The sequence below is a fragment of the Schistocerca cancellata genome, chromosome 1, assembly GCF_023864275.1.
Source record: "Schistocerca cancellata isolate TAMUIC-IGC-003103 chromosome 1, iqSchCanc2.1, whole genome shotgun sequence".
NCBI lineage: Eukaryota > Metazoa > Arthropoda > Insecta > Orthoptera > Acrididae > Schistocerca > Schistocerca cancellata.
Genome location: NC_064626.1, coordinates 1,028,632,504 through 1,028,653,392, shown reverse-complemented (window position 1 = coordinate 1,028,653,392; position 20,889 = coordinate 1,028,632,504). Strand labels below are relative to the sequence as shown.

Genomic DNA, 20,889 nt, shown 5'->3' with positions numbered 1-20,889 from the left:
ACAGTATGGGTTCAACTGTGCCCTTTCTGTGTTACTGAAACTACGTGTTTGAAATCAAGATGACTTTTCTCCAGCATAATATTGTTTTATTATGTAACTACAGTAACTCTCAACCTGTAGATTTAATCGCACAATAAAATAACAGCTTGTAACGACAAATACAGTCACGCAAGTAAAATTTGCTGGTACGGACCTGGATACTGAACATAACCTTACGCAAACCAAAAACAGACAGATATACAGTTGGCTGCGTGAAGAAATTTTTAATTTAGTCATTCCTCAAGAAACAGCAAACATTCTACCCTAGTTGTTGCTGTAGTCACTTCGTCATCAAATAAGGGCAGGGAAAGCAATTGCGAGCAAAGGAACAAAATGTACAAAAGTGAACCTTGTCCGATATTTTCGTCATTATTGCAGAAAAATCATCAGCACGCCGGCTGCGTAAGTACGATTATTTGAACGTTTAGCACATCTCTTTCCTGTTGATAGACCGATGAAACTTACAGCATAAAATTCTTCTACACAATAAAAAAAAACATGACGAAAATACGGTAATTGGCCGTTAACATACTGGCAGCGTCATGTAGGTACTGAATTAGATGGCATTCTTATTGCCAGAAGTAGGATTGAAAACGTTTTGTGAGGAACTGTTCACTTACGGGAATTAACTGTATACGATTTCTGAGCTTATCAGTCCAGTGACTATGGTTCACGAGAATACAGTGTCACATTGATCGAGAACCATTAAAGCAGTGGAAATGCTTTGATGACAATATCCACGTACTTGCCAGATACTAAGAGCTTCGTTCTTCTGTTGTGGTGCCTCATTTGTTTTGACATGTAGAACAAGAGGAAAGACAAGTAGTGTTCTATGGAAGAAAATGTACATTTATCATGACTGTTGTTCTTATTGTTCCAATGCAGAACGAGTTTTATTGCTGCGCTTCGCGAAACGGACCAATGGAATTTGTGAACCTAAGTATCCAGCTTTTCACTCTGCAGAGGAGTGTGCGCTGATATGAAACTTCCTGGCAGATTAAAACTGTGTGCCGGACCGAGACTCGAACTCGGGACCTTTGCATTTCGCGGGCAAGTGCTCTAGTGGAGGGTAGGAGACGAGGCACTGGCAGAAGTAAAGCTGTGAAAACGGGGCGTGAGTCGTGCTTGGGTTGCTCAGTCGGTAAGGCACCTGCCCGCGAAAGGCAAAGGTCCTGAGTACGAGTCTTGGTCCAGCACACAGTTTTAATCTGCCAGGAAGTTTCTTACGTAAGTCTCAGTTAACACTGTCGATTATGTGAGCGGCGTTTCGAGGTGCCACAACATCAACAGCCAGAAAACATTCTTGGTTGTGGAACACAACAAAACACGTCAACGGCTGGAAGACGGCCTACTCGGAGAATGAATAGTGGCAGCCGAAACCGGAAGTGTATTCACAGCCGGCAAGCGTAGAAAAATTATCTGCGGTGATGTAAACAGAAAAAGAATGTTTATCACGTTAATAAATTCAACAAAGTTTCAAAATATTCCGATGTTGTTCACAGATTATTTCCTAGGATTAATGATACATGTAAATGCGCCGGCTTGGCACTTTGAAATAGTTTTGTTATATTGGCTGTAAAAGTCTTACTCTGGGAAATGGAGTCTCCGAGATGATTTTGCTTTTCAAGTCATTATTGTGTAAGAATTCCTCTTCAGTATCGAATACACCATGAACTTTGCAAGTTTCATATGATTCATATATTGGGTAGCATGTCCATTGCTACTGATTGAATACGTTGGAACATGTGAAGTTAACGATGAAAAATTTTTGACCATAAATTTAATGTAGAGATGATTTGTTCACAAGGCAATGGGAGGGTTATATTACTGTTCGACTTCTGGAGATTGGGTTCGCATGTAAAGCCGTCTACATGGGCACAGTTTCAGGTGCACATATTTCGTAGCGCCGTAACTCTTCCAGTCTTCTTGTTAACTCCGTCGGTTGAACGAGCACTGCGGAAGTAATCACCCAGTAGCACTGGATGATCCGAGGTCTCCGCGTGCTTCAAGCGGCGTGCTTCAAGCGGCTTGCGTCACGTGCTCCCGGTGTCACGAAGGCGTGCCGGACATGCACAGCAGCAGCGCCGCTGCCAGCAAGGCGGCCGCCATAGCAAATAGCGCGGCTGGTGGCCGGGGAACCCCCGCAGCAGAGTGCAGCGAGCTGGCGGCCACGGCGAGGCAGCGGCGCAGCGCCGCGCGCTCCAGCTTGGTCGCCGAGCAGAAGTGCGCGTGCGCGCACGCCGAGTCGCACCACGCGCTGCCGCCGCCGGCGCCAGTGTACCTCACTGATGCCGCCCTGTCGTACCTGCGAAACGGCCTCACTATAAAGCGGCCCCTAGACGGACAGTAACAAAAGTTCTGACGTTCGCCCTGGACAGCTCAATAATATCTTCAAATATATTGTCAATAATATTGTACAATAATACTGTGTTTCGAGATGTTGGACGATAAATCAACTGTTGCTGCGATAACTGCTCTACTTTATTGCCAGTAGAAGGAAAAGGTGGACCAAAAATCGTATCAAGGAGGAAAACTTGACAGAAGTGGGGCTGACAGAAAACAGTTGTACGTTTTGTGAGTACATGGCCCAACATTTCAACATTATATAAGTCTGCAGTCTTTCGTGGCCATTGTCAGTGATGTTGAACTCTTCTGGGTTGTTAGGCTGCGTTATATTTCTTCAAAGAGTCGGCATTTCGACCCCTCTGCTGGATCCTTCTTCAAGATCTGGTGGTGTCGCCTTTTCTTATAAAGAAGACCTTCCTGTGCTTGTACTGGAGAAGTTGGATTAGTGGGCAAAGAATGTAAGACGTCGTGATCTCCTGACCTTCATTGCTTACATATTCCGGCCTCACAATCATATTCCACACATCAAGACGCTTCATTCGACCCTAAACTCGATGAGATAAAGTCAATGTTGTATGAATTCATGTAAACGGTACGCAAGTAACTAATAAATCGCAAGTGCGCACCGTGGTTGAAATACTCGAGGCTGGCGTACTCACATACATTCCAGACACGACGGTCACAGGAGCTTTTAGTTCGAGAGAGGCAACCGCACGCCAGGAGGCCGGTCCCAACCTATCTACGTCGGCCGGTGACCGCCCGTGGAGCAGACAGCGTTTGCCCGAGGGAAAGGATGACCCCGTGTTCAGCTTAAAGGCCGGCCGGAGTGGCCGTGCGGTTCTAGGCGCTACAGTCTGGAACCGAGCGACCGCTACGATCGCAGGTTCGAATCGTGCCTCGGGCATGGATGTGTGTGATGTCCTTAGGTTAGTTAGGTTTAATTAGTTCTACGTACTAGGCGACTGATGACCTCAGAAGTCACATAGTGCTCAGAGCCATTTGAACCTTTTTTTCAGCTTAAAAGCAAATTCCGCTACATTGTGTGGGAGTGACCAGCCTACGCATTCTTTACACAGAACATGCAGTTGCAGAGATTTTCACAGGGAGACAGCAAACGCCAAACGCCGATACTACAGATCTTGGGATTGGTTGCCTTAAATGAAACGTCATTCTCCCGTTTTAGAAGAGCAATGCTGATTGGAAGACGATATTTCTGACGCCTTGATCTGAAAGAACAATGGAAGTCCACGTTTGGTGTGGAGAGGGGCCATTCCAATATCGCTCTTGGAGCGAGGACACATAACGAGAGTGTGCACGCTCGTATGTGTACTCAAAGAGTGAGGAACAAGACTCTGCACAGTACTTCACTGGGAGTGCACCTCTGTCGAGATCGAATCAAAGTGCGACTCTATGAGTCCTTGCGATTAAGCATTGTTCACTGTGTTGGCTGCCACACTTATTGTGCGGTGTGAATGGACAGAGTTATAGTTAAACGCCTGAGAGCGAATTTTGAGTGGCATCACAGTAGACTGGTTATCTGACCGGTGTACCACGCCAATAGTTAGACTAGGGGTGAATAGGAATCCTTGACTTCATCAAGGCGTAGGGAGAATTTGATTGGCGAAGGTCAGTCCAGATAGAACGAGAGTTATCTTATTTGTCAGCAGCGAGCGGCGCAGATAGCAGTCATCGCAGCTTACGGTATTGTGCACTACAGCCCTTGCGAGACCCATATTTCCTCCACAACAGTACACTTCACTGCATTTCACATGCCAAAGCCTCGACCGTACCTAGCAACATTGTAATGGATAATTATTCAAGTTGAAGGGTGCAGCTCTTTTAAACTTTGTACAGAAATTTCATTAGCGAATCCTATCCTTGAGAGGTAACTTCACATTCCGAAAAGAACCAGGAAATAACATGTTCAGTTCATAACTAAAAGTGCCATTGTGATTTCGCAGAATTTTTGCAAAATAAATAATAATTTTCGTTAGTTTCATGTTTTTCTTACACTAACAAGCACTACTCCAGTACCCAAGTATCCCACCAGTTACATAAGAAATTTTGTGAATTTTTGTGTCATTTCCTTACAGCGGACGACTCCAGAAGTTGTTTATTGCTGAAAGTTTTTCAGGCATTTCTCTTTAGAACGTTAGGAACGTCTGTCTGACTTCTGTAGTAGTGTGGGGGTGGAAATTGCATCTTGCAGGAGTCTCAAGGTAAAGGGTACATCTCAGATTAATCTGTTGCGCAGATTGACAGAATAGCAACCTCACACGTTCATCACAAGAACCTTAGGCTGACATTGGTGTGTGCCATCGTCACTGGATAAGTAGTGAGGTTTGTGCGCGTTAAGGTCGAAGAAGGGGGTTATTGGCTTTAACTACTGTGGCTACCATTGGTGGGCCAACGTCTTTGGTTAGAAAGGAATTTTTCACGCACTTATGTTAGAAAAGAATTCCTGGTTACAATGCCCCCTGCTGCTATTGGTGGGCTCATATCATTAGTCAGAAGCGAAACCGGCAGAGCATGAGAGAGGAAATTTTCATCCAAACTATAACTGTCCGTAGAGGTGGCTTCCAGGGCGTTGTTTGTATTCCTCGTTCACAGCGGCTGCTTATTCACTTCTCTGATAGCTGAGAGCCACGATGCCGGAAACCTATAGCCGTCCTCTCTATTGAAGTTACATGCTTTCTTAGAAATTTCAATCGTTTCTCGGACTTATCTTATGCAAATGTTGGTTTCCTTAGCCAGTACACGACCGTCATTAAATCGGTGTCAAGGCCACAATTCTCGTGATGTTTCTCTGCCGCCGATATCATACATAGAGTAGCGTGTGTCGTTTGAGTTCCTTAATATGAACAACGCCCTGGAAGCCTCCTCCGCAGACAGTAATATTTTGGATGAACATCACCCTCTCATGCTCTGTTCGTCTCGCTTCTAGCCAATGATATTGGGCCTACCAATAGCAGCAGGAGGAATTTTAACCAATAACTCTTCTACAGCAAAAGAGTGGGAAAAATCCCTCTCTAACCAGCGACACTGGCCTACCAATAGCACCCACTGGACTTTTAGCCAATAAACCCCTTCTTCGGCATTAGCACAGGGACACCTCTCTTAATATTCAATGATGACGGCCTGCCAATGTAAGCCCAAGTTTTTTTACCCAGTAATCCAACTTCTCCAGTACAAGCTCCATGACAGTGCCTAATTTGCTGTAAACACCACAAGAGCCGGCCGCGGTGGTCTAGCGGTTCTGGCGCTGCCGTCCGGAACCGCGGGACTGCTACGGTCGCAGGTTCGAATCCTGCCTTGGGCATGGGTGTATGTCATGTCCTTCGGTTAGTTAGGTTTAAGTAGTTCTACGTTCTAGGGGACTTATGACCTAAGATGTTGAGTCCCATAGTGCTCAGAGCCACTTTTGAACACCACAAGATCCTGAAGAAGATCCCAGCAGAGGGGTTGAAATGTTGGCTGCCTGAAGAAATATGACGCGATCTAACAACCCAGAAGATTTTAATTTCATTTAACGCACTATTGGAAATGGTTGGAAATTGCCATCAGCTTTACACATACTGTAGGAAAAGCTTAAGGCAAATGCTGTCTTTATTGCAATTTATTTACCCACTGGTTTCAGTCTAGGAACATGTTCACGGTGCTGTACAACAACAGAACAAACACTGCAGTGAAATACAGTCAACAACATGACCTGCAAGACCAAAAAATCACGAAAACAACATTCAAATGATACTTACGTCAAATATGCAGTTATAAAACGAACATTACATAGCATACATTTTTCGAAAACCCCAGGTACATAACTGAAGTAAATCAGAAGAATTCTGAACACGATAACTGTCTGAAACGTAGGCGCTAATCACTGCAAAGGAAGACATTAAACTGGCTTAAAGTACTTAACAACTGAAACACATATAATTACAATATGATAGTCACGCACCATGGAGCACAAAGATAACACAAGGATGGAACATAATTGAAGATATCAAAGTTTACAGGGTCAAAACGTAAAACATATGTACATGAAATACTTAAAATACTATAAAGCATCTTATGTAAAATACGTAAAATATTAATATAAAAGTCAATCTTTTTTTTAACTCTAAAACTAACCACAATTGTTTTAACATTACAGAAACTGCGTAACCCATTCATAATTATGGCTACTATCACGTACAATATGTCATCACACCATATGGTAAGTTGAAATCACACTGGTTTACACGTAAAAGTAGGAAGTACACTTTATAGCTAACATCACCTATCAACAAAGTACCCAGGCTCTAGTCTCCCCCCCCCCCCTCCTTCCACCCATAAGATCATTTACTGTGGATGCACATACGCCCCATATGTCCATATCTAAAAAAAATAATAGAATGAGAGACAGTGTTACACCAATTATCTATAAGGGGCGACCAAAAAGTATCAATTTGAGGAAGTTGCTGCAGCGTATATACAATTTAGTGCGGCTGCGATGCATAATTATGCAATACTAAACTTTGTATAGCATTCGGATTTTCCCATGTGCTTGGTGTATATCCTGAAACATGGACTATAGCGAAGTTATCACAAAATGCGTCCAAACAGCACCAGTGTGCTGTTATTCTTTTCTTGACTGCTGAAGGGCAAATGGTGATAGATATCCATCAGAGAATGAAGAATGTGTATGGGGCATTTGTCTGCGGAAAACTACCACCGTGAAATGGTGTACGTACTTTTGTGCTACTGGTGATTCGCTGGTTGATCCTGTGCGGCAGGCAGTTATGGACTTCTTCACGTAGCGGGACATAGTGTTTTACCAAATGAGTATTTGCAACGCGTCAGTTTGATAGTCACATCGTAGCTCACGGCGATTTTGCCTGATTGGCATACCGATTCTGAGATGCACTGCCTTCGTATGGAAACATTTTGATTGCCCCTTATATTACAGTACTACTCCTTATTTTTGGCAAATCTTACAAGGACTTGAAATTTAAAGGCTTGTGTCACCTTACAGTATCTAAGACATAGTTACAGTCATGCAGTAATGCTCATGTTATGTTTCGATAATGTATACACTAAGATAAATATCTAAATCTTCCTGGCAGATTAAAACTGTGTGCCGGACCGAGACTCAAAATCGGGACGTTTGCCTTTCGGGGATAAGTGCTCTACCAACTTTTTTTTTCATTTTGATCGTTTTCGTTCGTTTCATCAGCTCGGGGCGGACGTCGCAAGACATCCGTTTCAGTTCGTCGTTGATCCATTCACTCAGTTATTTTTATTACAGAGGGCATGTAACCCTCTGACCTACCTTCCAAACTTTACAGAAGCTCAGGAGTTTTAATCTGCCAGGATGTTTCATATCAGCACACACTCCACTGCAGTGTGAAAATCTCATCCTGGAAATATCCCCCAGGCTGTAGGTAAGCCATGTCTCCGCAATATCCTTTCTTTCAGGAGTGCTAGTCCTGCATGGTTCACAGGAGAGCTTCTGCAAAGTTTGGAAGGTAGGACATTGGGCACTGGCAGAAGTGAAGCTGTGAGGACGGGGCGTGAGTCGTGCTTGGGTAGCTCATTTGGTAGCCGGCATTGTAGCTCAGCGTGTTCGGTCAGAGGGTTACGTGCCCTCTGTAATAAAAAAAAACTGAGTTAATCGGTCAACAACGAACTTAAACCGATGTCTTACGACGTCCGACACGAGCAGATGCAACGAACAAAAGCGACAAAAAAAAAAAAAAAAAAAAAAAAGCTGGCACGGTAACTCAGCATGTTCAGTCAGAGGGTTAGCTGCCCCCTGTAATAAAAAAACTGAGTTAATGGATTAACGACGAACTGAAACGGGTGTCTTGCGACGTCCGCCCAAAGCAGATACAACGAACGAAAACGAACAAAATGACATTGAAAAAAAAAATTGGTAGAGCACTTGCCCGCGAAAGGCAAGGGTCCCGAGTTCGAGTCTCGATCCGGCACAGAGTTTTAATCTGCCAGGAAGTTTCATATCAGCACACATGCCGCTGCAGAGTGGAAATCTCATTCTGGATGATAAATATCTATTGGGTGTATGCTTTCATTCAAAACTTCGCATTAATTAAACTTTTTAACGACGTCTTCCTTCGTGGACATTCACTTTATTTTCTGAGTAATAAAGGTAGAATAAAATATTACATAAACAGTTTGAGACATAGAAACGAGCTTTACTGGCAAATAATAGTAGACAAACACGAGAGTATTTTGCCATATGTTCAATATGCAAAACTTCAATATCTATTGCATTATTCAACACATTACAACGTTTTTCACTCAAACAGTGCAATATTTAATGGTTATCGATAGCTGGTAAACGATACTTGTTGTGGGGTTTGCAACAACGTTAATTTTTATACCAAGGATGTGCTTTCTCGTAAGCTATTAACCTGACTTTTCCACAGCATCCCAATTAATAGATAACTGTTTCAGGATTCTGTCACAACTGCGTCTGCAGTAGTATGTTAGTGAGGCAACATTGTGTAAACACTGCTGTACTTTGGCAAACACAGCAAATTTTATCATTGCACCCAGAAAACTTTAGGTTTTTAGTCGAACTTCGCTACTGATGACATTTGTCTAAAGAAGAAAGTAAGAAATCTGAGACAATTAAATCTTTCCATTTGTTGCAATTTCGTAGGAATCATGTAACCCAGTTTGTTTATAATAATTAACAGGTAATAGTGAAACTAACCAAAGAATTTTCTTTCCACACCTCAATGATCTGAGAAATATGAAAAAATTAGCACCAAATAGCACACCATCGTTTCAGTTCTATGAGTGAAGGACTAATCTTAATTACCTCAGACATCTTACAGTTCATCAAAGATACTGATCATCTATTTCAAAACAATTTTGAAAATTGTCAGAGTGACCACAGCTTCAAAGATATAAAATATATTGTCTCTACAGGAACTTCTACTCCAGAGCCAAAATGGAGAATAGTTCTACGCGTAACAGCGTGTATAATTCCATTTATGAGCTGTTATACCGTATGTTTAGCATATCAAATGAAGTGAAGCAGCTGAATAATTTTTGCTGAATGGGGATAGAAACAGTGAATTGTTCTAATTTTTCTCAGAGCACTGATAACTAGAACAAAAGTGCTTTGGTAAGTTTTAGTACCAACTGCTCATTATTAAAAACACACTAGCTTACAGAAATCCTTTGAAAATAGAACAAAAGAAACGATTTACTGTAATCTGACTTGTTAACCATTTTAATGTTCAGGAAAGTGTCATCAGTGGTGAATTTTGAGTAGAATAGTTGAAATATTAAAATCTACTTCTTAGTGCAAAAATACAAATGAGTTTACAGAATGTCACCTTAGTAACATTTTATGCAGATGTATCTGCGACAGAATCATGAAACAATTGTTTTCTAAGTGAGAGACTGACCTTATGAAAAAGCACATCGTCGGTCGAAAAGCAATATTCACTTATGCTGTAGGGAAACCCACGGCAAATCTCGTTTCATCAGTTATAAATGACCATTCAAAATGGCATTGTTTCATTGAAAAATCTGTAGTGTATCAAATAAAGCAGCAGATAATAAAGTTTTGCATATTACCCATAGAACAAAATACTCTTCTGTTTGTATGCTATCACTTCCCAAAAACTCACTACAATATTCCAAACCATATATGAAATATGAGTGATGTTATGAATCGTTCTGACACTATTGCTGGAAGCCTGATGGCAGAAGAGTGAACTAAATAAAATCAGTTTTGTCGAGGATGGTGACAGATGAGACCTGCTTCCGAAGTGAAATTCAGTATGTTACCTAAATTTCATACTCACCAAAAGGTAATGCAGCATGCTGCTATTGCAAAATCATTGCATCCCCTATTTTTCCTTGAAAGTTTTCGAATTTGGTACAGTGTCTCAGTTAAACGCAAAATCTGACAGTAACTTCATCGTTAACGAAATGATGGGCACTTCACCATGAAGCTGGCATATAAAGCCATAGCAAATTTTTTTTTTCCCAACCACTTTGCTTGAAGTCGTTCAAAGGAATTGCCGAGTGTGCACCTTCATTCTGGCAACGCAGCACATTGCCAACCGACACATTGGAAGTGAGTAGAAAATGTCGTGTACATTCTGGCTCGCAGGTAGATACGGGTCCATAACATTGTCGCTGTCACCACGTGGCCATTATGTGCTGCCACAGTAGGTAAGACGCTGGTATTGGCACATGCTGTGCAGGTAACCCACTTCCTTTCTGTGAAAATTGTTTTTACAGTAATAAATATGTAGTTACGCCCTAAAGATGGCCATTCCAATACGACCAATATGTCGGACATTTTAGTATTTTAGCGTTTTACTGTTTTATATGATGATGTGCGCTGAGATCTATTTAAATGGCGTTTTTAGAGCGTTTGAAAACTACCAAGATATTTATAGTGAATATTCAATTTTGTTTGCTGACTGTTTTAACTTAGGAACTCGTATTGTCAGCAGTAGATTGACAAACTAGGTATACAACACCTGATAGAAAGTATCCAGACACATTGACTAGCAGGTTGCCGAGCATTTGCTGTGTGCACCCGTAAGCATATATAGCTCCACTGGACCGCATGGTGAGCTGGTACACAGACAGTTCCTACACCAAGAAAATGGTTCTTAAAATGGACCTGTCCACTCAGAGATTCAATAGGCTCTGTTCACCCTTCATCTACACTCCTGGAAATGGAAAAAATAACACATTGACACCGGTGTGTCAGACCCACCATACTTGCTCCGGACACTGCGAGAGGGCTGTACAAGCAATGATCACACGCACGGCACAGCGGACACACCAGGAACCGCGGTGTTGGCCGTCGAATGGCGCTAGCTGCGCAGCATTTGTGCACCGCCGCCGTCAGTGTCAGCCAGTTTGCCGTGGCATACGGAGCTCCATCGCAGTCTTTAACACTGGTAGCATGCCGCGACAGCGTGGACGTGAACCGTATGTGCAGTTGACGGACTTTGAGCGAGGGCGTATAGTGCGCATGCGGGAGGCCGGGTGGACGTACCGCCGAATTGCTCAACACGTGTGGCGTGAGGTCTCCACAGTACATCGATGTTGTCGCCAGTGGTCGGCGGAAGGTGCACGTGCCCGTCGACCTGGGACCGGACCGCAGCGACGCACGGATGCACGCCAACACCGTAGGATCCTACGCAGTGCCGTAGGGGACCGCACCGCCACTTCCCAGCAAATTAGGGACACTGTTGCTCCTGGGGTATCGGCGAGGACCATTCGCAACCGTCTCCATGAAGCTGGGCTACGGTCCCGCACACCGTTAGGCCGTCTTCCGCTCACGCCCCAACATCGTGCAGCCCGCCTCCAGTGGTGTCGCGACAGGCGTGAATGGAGGGACGAATGGAGACGTGTCGTCTTCAGCGATGAGAGTCGCTTCTGCCTTGCTGCCAATGATGGTCGTATGCGTGTTTAGCGCCGTGCAGGTGAGCGCCACAATCAGGACTGCATACGACCGAGGCACACAGGGCCAACACCCGGCATCATGGTGTGGGGAGCGATCTCCTACACTGGCCGTACACCACTGGTGATCGTCGAGGGGACACTGAATAGTGCACGGTACATCCAAACCGTCATCGAACCCATCGTTCTACCATTCCTAGACCGGCAAGGGAACTTGCTGTTCCAACAGGACAATGCACGTCCGCATGCATCCCGTGCCACCCAACGTGCTCTAGAAGGTGTAAGTCAACTACCCTGGCCAGCAAGATCTCCGGATCTGTCCCCCATTGAGCATGTTTGGAACTGGATGAAGCGTCGTCTCACGCGGTCTGCACGTCCAGCACGAACGCTGGTCCAACTGAGGCGCCAGGTGGAAATGGCATGGCAAGCCGTTCCACAGGACTACATCCAGCATCTCTACGATCGTCTCCATGGGAGAATAGCAGCCTGTATTGCTGCGAAAGGTGGATATACACTGTACTAGTGCCGACATTGTGCATGCTCTGTTGCCTGTGTCTATGTGCCTGTGGTTCTGTCAGAGTGATCATGTGATGTATCTGACCCCAGGAATGTGTCAATAAAGTTTCCCCTTCCTGGGACAATGAATTCACGGTGTTCTTATTTCAATTTCCAGGAGTGTATATGGCGACTTGAACTCTGCTGGGGATATTTTCAATAAGGTGCCTGAATATCTCTGGAGTGATGACAACCCATTCATCCTTATTGACTGAAACCAGAGAAGGTGAAAGAGATGGAAGCTGCCGATTTCTAACTTATTGCAAAGGAGTCACATTGGGTTCAGCTCAGGAGTCTGAGTGGGCGAGGCTATTTTAAGAACCATTGTCTTGGTGTACGAACTGAAAGAAAGCCAGTAGTCTTTGTGCCGACTGACCATGCTGTCCAGTGCAGCTACACATACTTACAAGTGTACACAATGAATGCTGGAGAGCCTGCTAAACAAGTTGTAGCAGTCCCATTGTGAGTACGATGTCATGCACACTGTGTGAGCCATATACTCATTACCAAAAAATTATTTTTACGTTACGTTTAGGTATGTATATCAGCCTCATGGTGAAGTGCCAGTCTTTTGTTAATGGTCATACTTAATGTTATATTTGTTGCAAGGTGTCAAACAAATAACACAACTTACATTAAATTCCTGAAACAATTCTGGTTAATTCGATATGTCACACGACATAGTTACGTGAAAATGTATGAATTTTATTGATAGGCATAGCTAAGTGAATAAACAAACCGACGTTTCCTGAATATAAACCACTAACACTCACGCTAGTAATTACATGCAAGTAATTTTCTTGACCCGACCTTTGAGACGCAGTTCTGAGGGAAAGCGAATTTTACAATGGCATTCCGTGTCGAGAAGCTGAAACCCTCGCCACGGGACACCTAGAGGACACAATGAGACGCCACAGCCACTGTGTAGGCCGCAGGCAAAAGCAGCTCTGGTCCCTGCTTTTAACGAAGACCCTTTGGAAGGCTTGCTACAGGAACATGGCTGGAGATCACAGATAAACGTCTGGAGAACCCCAGCTCAAAACACTGGTGACTTACTGTAGCCACCTACGTTAAAACTCACATGAAAGGAAAAGCTGATTATCACAGTATTACATAGCAGAAGCTAAAATCTGCCCTACCAAAGAAACGACACCTATGATAGGCTACAAGTAATTCTAGTGGGTGGAGACATAACAAGTAAGAACACTCTGACTGGGCAGGAAGAAAACGCGTGGCCACCAGCTTTGATATAGCCAAATAGCAGACAGAGTAATTGTCTTCGTCTGTTGCAGAAAATCGTCAAGTGTTTGAGCAAGGCGACTCGCGCCATGCTGAGACGATTGCTAGAGTCATTATGTGAACACTTGCTCACAGGCTCGTCGTAAGGAGCGAGTGATTTGAGGTCAACAACGTACATGCTATTCCAGCCAAATGGCGTGTACCATGCCACTTAACTTAGCTATTGAATAAATGGGAGTCTCGGCCTCACTGAAGACTTAGAAAATTTATCAGGCTGGTATTTAACAGCCGAGAGAGATTTACATAGAACATCTTGATCCAATAATTTACCAACAGCCGTACGATTAGTAGAAGTTTATTTTATTTTATGAACCTCTATGTGCTACCAGTTTCGGAATCACATTGATGCCATCTTCAGGCCCCACTCGTCATAGTCGTAAAATAGCTATACACGGTAAGGGCCACATAACTGGATCCGTGAATCAATCGTCCTGCAGCAGCTCTTGGTGGCCAGACGACACAGACTGTAATGCCGAAACTGGTAGCAAATTGAAGTACATAAAATAAAATAAACTTCTACAAATCATACGGCTGTTGGTAAATTATTGCATCAAGATATTCATGCCAGCTGTCGTCCCACGATCCATAACGGATCAACGAAAATTACACAGCACAGTTTCTCAGACTGACACCTCATGCTGTCAGACACCACTGTCGCCGTTGACGCAAGGTAATCACGCGTACTCATGCTGCTCCAGCGAGTGATTTCAATTGATACTGAGAACTGCAGTTGTCTCCATCTCTCCTAATTTTCGTGCATTCAACCATGATCTGTAATTAAACATATTCACGATTGTCGAGCTTAACTGAAGCAGAATGCAAGGTGTCGAATCTAACGAAAATTACTGATCAGCCGCTGTTGTTGTTGTTGTCTTCAGTCCTGAGACTGGTTTGATGCAGCTCTCCATGCTACTCTATCCTGTGCAAGCTCCTTCATCTCCCAGTACTTACTGCAACCTACATCCTTCCGAATCTGCTTAGTGTATTCATCTCTTGGTCTCCCTCTACGATTTATACCCTACACGCTGCCCTCCAATGCTAAATTTGTGATCCCTTGATGCCTCAGAACATGTCCTACTACCGATCCCTTCTTCTTGTCAAGTTGTGCCACATACTCCTCTTCTCCCCAATTCTATTCAATACTTCATCATTAGTTATGTGATCTAACCATCTAATCTTCAGCATTCTTCTGTAGCACCACATTTCGCAAGCTTCTATTCTCTTATTGTCCAAACTATTTATCGTTAATGTTTCACTTCCATACATGTCTACACTCCATACAAATACTTTCAGAAACGACTTACTGACACTTAAATCTATACTGGATGTTAACAAATTTCTCTTCTTCAGAAACACTTTCCTTACCATTGCCAGTCTACATTTTATATCCTCTCTACTTCGACCATCATCAGTTATTTTGCTCCCCAAATAGCAAAACTCCTTTACTACTTTAAGTGTCTCATTTCCTAATCTAATTCCCTCAGCATCACGCAATTTAATTCGACTACATTCCATGATCCTCGTATTGCTTTCGTTGATATTCATCTTATATCCTCATTTCAAGACACTGTCCATTCTATTCCACTGCACTTCCAAGTCCTTTGCTGTCTCTGACAGAATTACAATGTCATCGGCGAACCTCAACATTTTTATTTCTTCTCCATGGATTTTAATACCTACTCCGAATTTTTCTTTTGTTTCCTTTACTGCTTGCTCAATATACAGATTGAATAACGTCGGGGACAGGTTACAACCCTGTCTCACTCCCTTCCCAACCGCTGCTTCCCTTTCATGCCCCTCGACTCTTATAACTAACATCTGGTTTCTGTACAAATTGTAAATAGCCTTTCGCTCCCTGTGTTTTACACCTGCCATCATTAGAATTTGAAAGAGCGTATTCCAGTAAACATTGTCGAAAGCTTTCGCTAAGTCTACAAATGCTAGGAACGTAGGTTTGCCTTTCCTTAATCTTTCTTCTAAGATAAGTTGTAAGGTCAGTATTGCTTCACGTGTTCCATTATTTCTACGGAATCCGAACTGATCTTCCCCGAGGTCGGCTTCTACCAGTTTTTCCATTCGTCTGTAAAGAATTCGTGTTAGGATTTTGCAGCTGTGACTTATTAAACTGATAGTTCTGTAATTTTCACATCTGTCAACACCTGCTTTCTTTGGGATTGGAATTATTATATTCTTCTTGAAGTCTCAGGGAATTTCGCCTGTCTCACACATCTTGTTCACCAGATGGTAGAGTTTTGTCAGGATTGGCTCTCCCAAGGCCGTCAGTAGTTCTAATGGAATGTTGTCTACTCCCGGGGCCTTGTTTCGACTCAGGTCTTTCAGTGCTCTGTCAAATTCTTCACGCAGTATCGTGTCTCCCATTTCATCGTCATCTACATCCTCTTCCATTTCCAGAATGTTGTCCTCAAGTACATCACCTTTGTATAGACCCTCTATATAATCCTTCCACCTTTCTGCTTTCCCTTCTTTGCTTAGAACCGTGTTTCCATCTGAGCTCTTGATATTCATACAAATGGTTCTCTTTTCTCCAAAAGGTCTCTTTAATTTTCCTGTAGGCAGTATCTATCTTGCCCCTAGTGAGATAAGCCTCTTCATCCTTACATTTGTCCTCTAGCCATCCCTGCTTAGCCATTTTGCACTTCCTGTCGATCTCATTTTTGAGACGTTTGTATTCCCTTCTGCCTGTTTCATTTACTGCGTTTTTATATTTTCTCCTTTCGTCAGTTAAATTCAATATTTCTTCTGTTACCCAAGGATTTGTACTAGTCCTTGTCTTTATACCTACTTGATCCTCTGCCACCTTCACTACTTCATCCCTCAGAGCTACCCATTCTTCTTCTACTGTATTTATTTCGCCAATTCCTGTCAATTGTTACCTTATCCTCTCCCTGAAACTGTGTACAACCTCTGCTTTAGTCAGTTTATCCAGGTCCCATCTCCTTAAATTCCCACATTTTGGCAGTTTCTTCAGTTTTAATCTACAGTTCATAACCAATAGATTGTGGTCAGAGTCCACATCTGCCCCTCGAAATGTCTTACAATTTAAAACTTGGTTCCTAAATCTCTGTCTTACCATTATATAATCTATCTGATATCTTCAGCCACTGTAGAGTTATTAATTGTCTTAACTGTGTACTTATTTTTGATCGTTCTTTACCGACCCTCATTCAGTTTTGCGTATTTTCATTCTGCATCTTTGAATAATTTATTCTTTGGCCCTAATTGTATTTAATTTGTTTTTATTTTTATCGAACCCTCAGACAATGTCATCAGTCATCTTACCATTAAAGAACATTATAATAGCTAGAAATTTCGCTTCACAGTTGTGAACACCCAGTATCAATATTGTACCATCCAGTACGTAATTTTGCAAACATTTCTATGCCATGAAGTCATACTTAGATTAAAAATAAACCTTAATAACGAAAATTTAAGACTTTAATTTTTGCTAATATATAGTTACACGTGAACACATACTCTAATTTCTGTTAACGATAATGTTACCTTTGCAGGGAGTGTAGTGGAACTGACGTTAATATGAGACACCAACAGAAACATACGTTTTTCATAGTAGGTGCAGTGTGCTGCCATCTACTTCCAGGTACTCCATATTAGCGCCCTCAGTAATTAGACTCGTGAGAGAAGAGAATGAGGCGTTCTGCGGGACTCATGGATTTCGAACGTGGTCAGGTGATTGGGTGTCACTTCTTCATACATCTGTACGCGAGATTTCCACACTCCTAAACATCCCTAGGTCCACTGTTTCCGATGTGATGGTGACGTGGAAACCTGAAGGGACACGTACAGCACACAAGCGTTCTGACAGAGACCGCCGACAGTAGAAGAGGGTCGTAATGTATAATAGGCAGACATCTATCCAGGCCATCACACAGGAATTCCATACTGCATCAGTATCCACTGCAAGTACTATGACGGTTAGGCGGGAGGGGAGAAAAGGATTTCGTGGTCGATCGGCTGCTCATAAGCCACTCGTCACGTCGGTAAATGCCAAACGACGCTTCGGTTGGTGTAAAGAGCGTAAACATTAGACGATTGAACAGTGGGCAAACCTTGTGTGTAGTGACGAAACACGATACACAATGTGGCGATCCCGTGGTTGGGTGCGGGTTTGGCGAATGCCTGGTGAACGTTATCTGCCAGCGTGTGTAGCGCCAACAGTAAAATTCGGAGGCGGTGGTGTTACAGTGTGGTCTTGTTTTTCATGGAGGGGGCTTGCACCCCTTGTTGTTTTGCATGGCACTAGCGCAGTGCCGCACGGGATTAGCCGAGCGGTCTTCGGCGCTGTAATCATGGACTGTGCGGCTGGTCCCGGCGGAGGTTCGAGTCCTCCCTCGGGCATCGGTGTGTGTGTTTGTTCTCAGGATAATTTAGGTTAAGTAGTGTGTAAGCTTAGGGACTGATGACTTTAGCAGTTCAGTCCCATAAGAATTCACGCACATTTTTTGAACACTATCACAGTACAGGCCTACATTGATGTTCTAAGCACCTTCCTGTTTCCCACTGTTGAAAAGCAATTCGGAGATGGCGATTGCATCTTTCAACAAGATCGAGCACCCGTTCATAATGCATGGCCTGTGGCGCAGTGCTTACACGACAATAAAATCCCTGTAATGGACAGGCCTGCACAGAGTCTATTACGATATGTTTACGTAATGTGTATACATAAACATACAGTTATAAATGTCCCCCTTCGTAGTCGCTAATTATAACAATATGTTTACTTTTGTGCTGTAACATATAGCTATAATCAGCGGTGGAAACATATTTGCGAACGCCGACCGTGTGCGGCTGTTTCTTGTTTTGATCGTCTGATCGGTCGGAAGTTGTATTGCAGAGGAGAGAAAATGCCTATTCAAAATATAATTATTTTTGGATAGCTCAACATGAATTTCCTAAGGGACCGTAGTTTATCATGCATTTACCAGTAGAATATGGCGCGGAGAAAATATTTCGCCGCATGCAACTTCCGTCCGAACTCGACGAAAGAATTCGTGACTCTGAACTCTCTATTTGGCAGAAACATAAAGAAAATTAAATAACTTCATGAAGGAGTGAGACATAGATACTCTATTAAATAAATAGTCCATACACGATTTCCATTTAACTCTGAATTTATGGCAATTAATAGACGAACTTACACTGCAATGAAGGATTTTACATGGATGCCGTTTTGACTGGCACTTCTCGTAATGAAAACAATTCCTTTGACGTTTTCACATACACGTCGCACAATAAATCTATTGCTAAGCACTGTTAGTATTACACATTTACTTTACACTATAACAATATTATTTTTTAATGATAATAATACGGTGGCAAGACATGCGCGTCCGACACAAGTTACAAGAGACAAGAGAAGAATGAGTAACTGTTCATCGAGAATATCTCGTACATCAAAAAAAAAAAAAAAAAAAAAAGTGTAAAAGTGTTCTTCTTCTGTCCGTTTTTCGCGCCACGGTTTTCAAAGTCAATAACTCACTGCATCTCTGACGGCGCTTCGACAATAAACAAGTTACGTCACAGGTCGTTCACCTTTTACATTCTCGCAACATTATTTGCTAACTGTAGCTGTTGCCGAGCGACTGCTCGATTAGTGAATGATTTAAAATGATAAGGCAATCACATAATGTTACAAGTCCTAACCTGAATCCTACAGTACACCTTTAGGATGTTTTGGAACGGCGAATTCGTGCCAGGCCTCACCGACCGACATCAATACCACTCCTCAGTGCAGCACTCCGTGAAGAATGGGCTTCCATTCCTCAATCACCTGATTGAACGTATGCCTGCGAGAGCGGAAGATGTCGTCAAGGGTAAGGGTGGGCCAACAGCATATTGGATTTCAGCATTACCGATCGAGGGCGCCACGAACTTGTAAGTCATTTTAAGCCGGGTGTCAGGATGCTTTTGATCACGTAGTGTGCACTCCCGACAAGACTTCCTGTAATGATGTAGAAGCAAAACCTAGCCTATCGCAGCCCTATTACACAACCTCGCTCAAACTCAGTGAGTTGTTGGTAAGGTGTCTTGATGTTGCGACATTTTTCACGTCGGTGTGTACTGGAATTTTTTCAGTAATTTTTTGTGAATACGTCACAACGTACATTACGAAAAGGAAAAATGAAGGGCAAGACACAGACTTGCATTGAGCAGTGGGAAGAAGTTATATGAGGGTAACTAATGCTGAAACCGATGGTAAAAATAAAGTGCATATGCGAATCATGACCGAAAATAGTTATACACATTTCAAAAAAAGTTTTGCGTCATCCCTGTTCCCAGGACTCCTGAAGATAGACATTAACTGTGGATATTATATCACAGACACAGTTCCTTAGACTGTTCAGAGATGTCACTAAACCCGCTGAAAGATGTAAACAACCATGCATTAGCAGCTCCTATTAAACAGAGGGGGGTCCGACAGCTGATCAACTCCAGTCATTCCACCAGGAAGTAGGTACACGGCTCGTGTTATCTGTAGCTCAACCATCCCTAGACGGTCAACATCGCGGTTCGATCGCATCCGCATTGTTACATTGTGCCAGGAAGGGCACTCAACAAGGGAAGTGTCCAGGTGTCTCAGAGTGAATCAAAGCGATGTAGTTCGGACATGGAGGAGATACAGAGAGAGAGGAACTGTCGATGACATGCCTCATTCAGGCCGCCCAAGGGCCACTACTGCAGTGGATGACCACTACCTAAGCATTATGGCCCGGAGGAAACCTGATGGCAACGCCACCATGTTGAATAACGCTTTTCGTGTAGCCACAGGACGTTGTGTTACATCTGAAACTGTGCACAATTGGCTGCATGATGGACAACTTCACTCCCAACTTCCATCGCTATCTCCAGCCTTGCAACCATGAAAGAAGGTTGTATACATAGAAGAACCCTGGAGATACTAGAAGGTATCAGATAGATTATATAATGCTAAGACAGAGATTTAGAACCAAGGTTTTAAACTGTAAGACATTTCCAGTGGCAGATGTGGACTCTGACCACAATCTGTTGGTTATGAACTGTAGAATAAAACTGAAGAAACTGCAAAAAGGTGGAAAATTAAGGAGATGGGACCTGGATAAACTGTTAAAGCAGAGGTTGTACACATTTTCAGGGAGAGGATAAGGGAACAACTGACAGGAATGGGGGAAATAAATACAGTAGAAGAAG

General features: G+C 43.1%; 1 protein-coding gene across 1 annotated transcript in view; it reads right to left on the bottom strand.

Moving 5' to 3' along the window:
- Positions 1 to 2,088: 2,088 nt before the first annotated feature.
- Positions 2,089 to 20,889, bottom strand: part of LOC126122489 (acid sphingomyelinase-like phosphodiesterase 3a) — a 538,383-nt gene continuing 519,582 nt past the window's right edge. The window contains exon 10 of the mRNA XM_049915090.1: positions 2,089 to 2,344. Coding sequence (XP_049771047.1) covers positions 2,089 to 2,344 — 256 coding nt within the window. The remainder of the gene's footprint in view (positions 2,345 to 20,889) is intronic.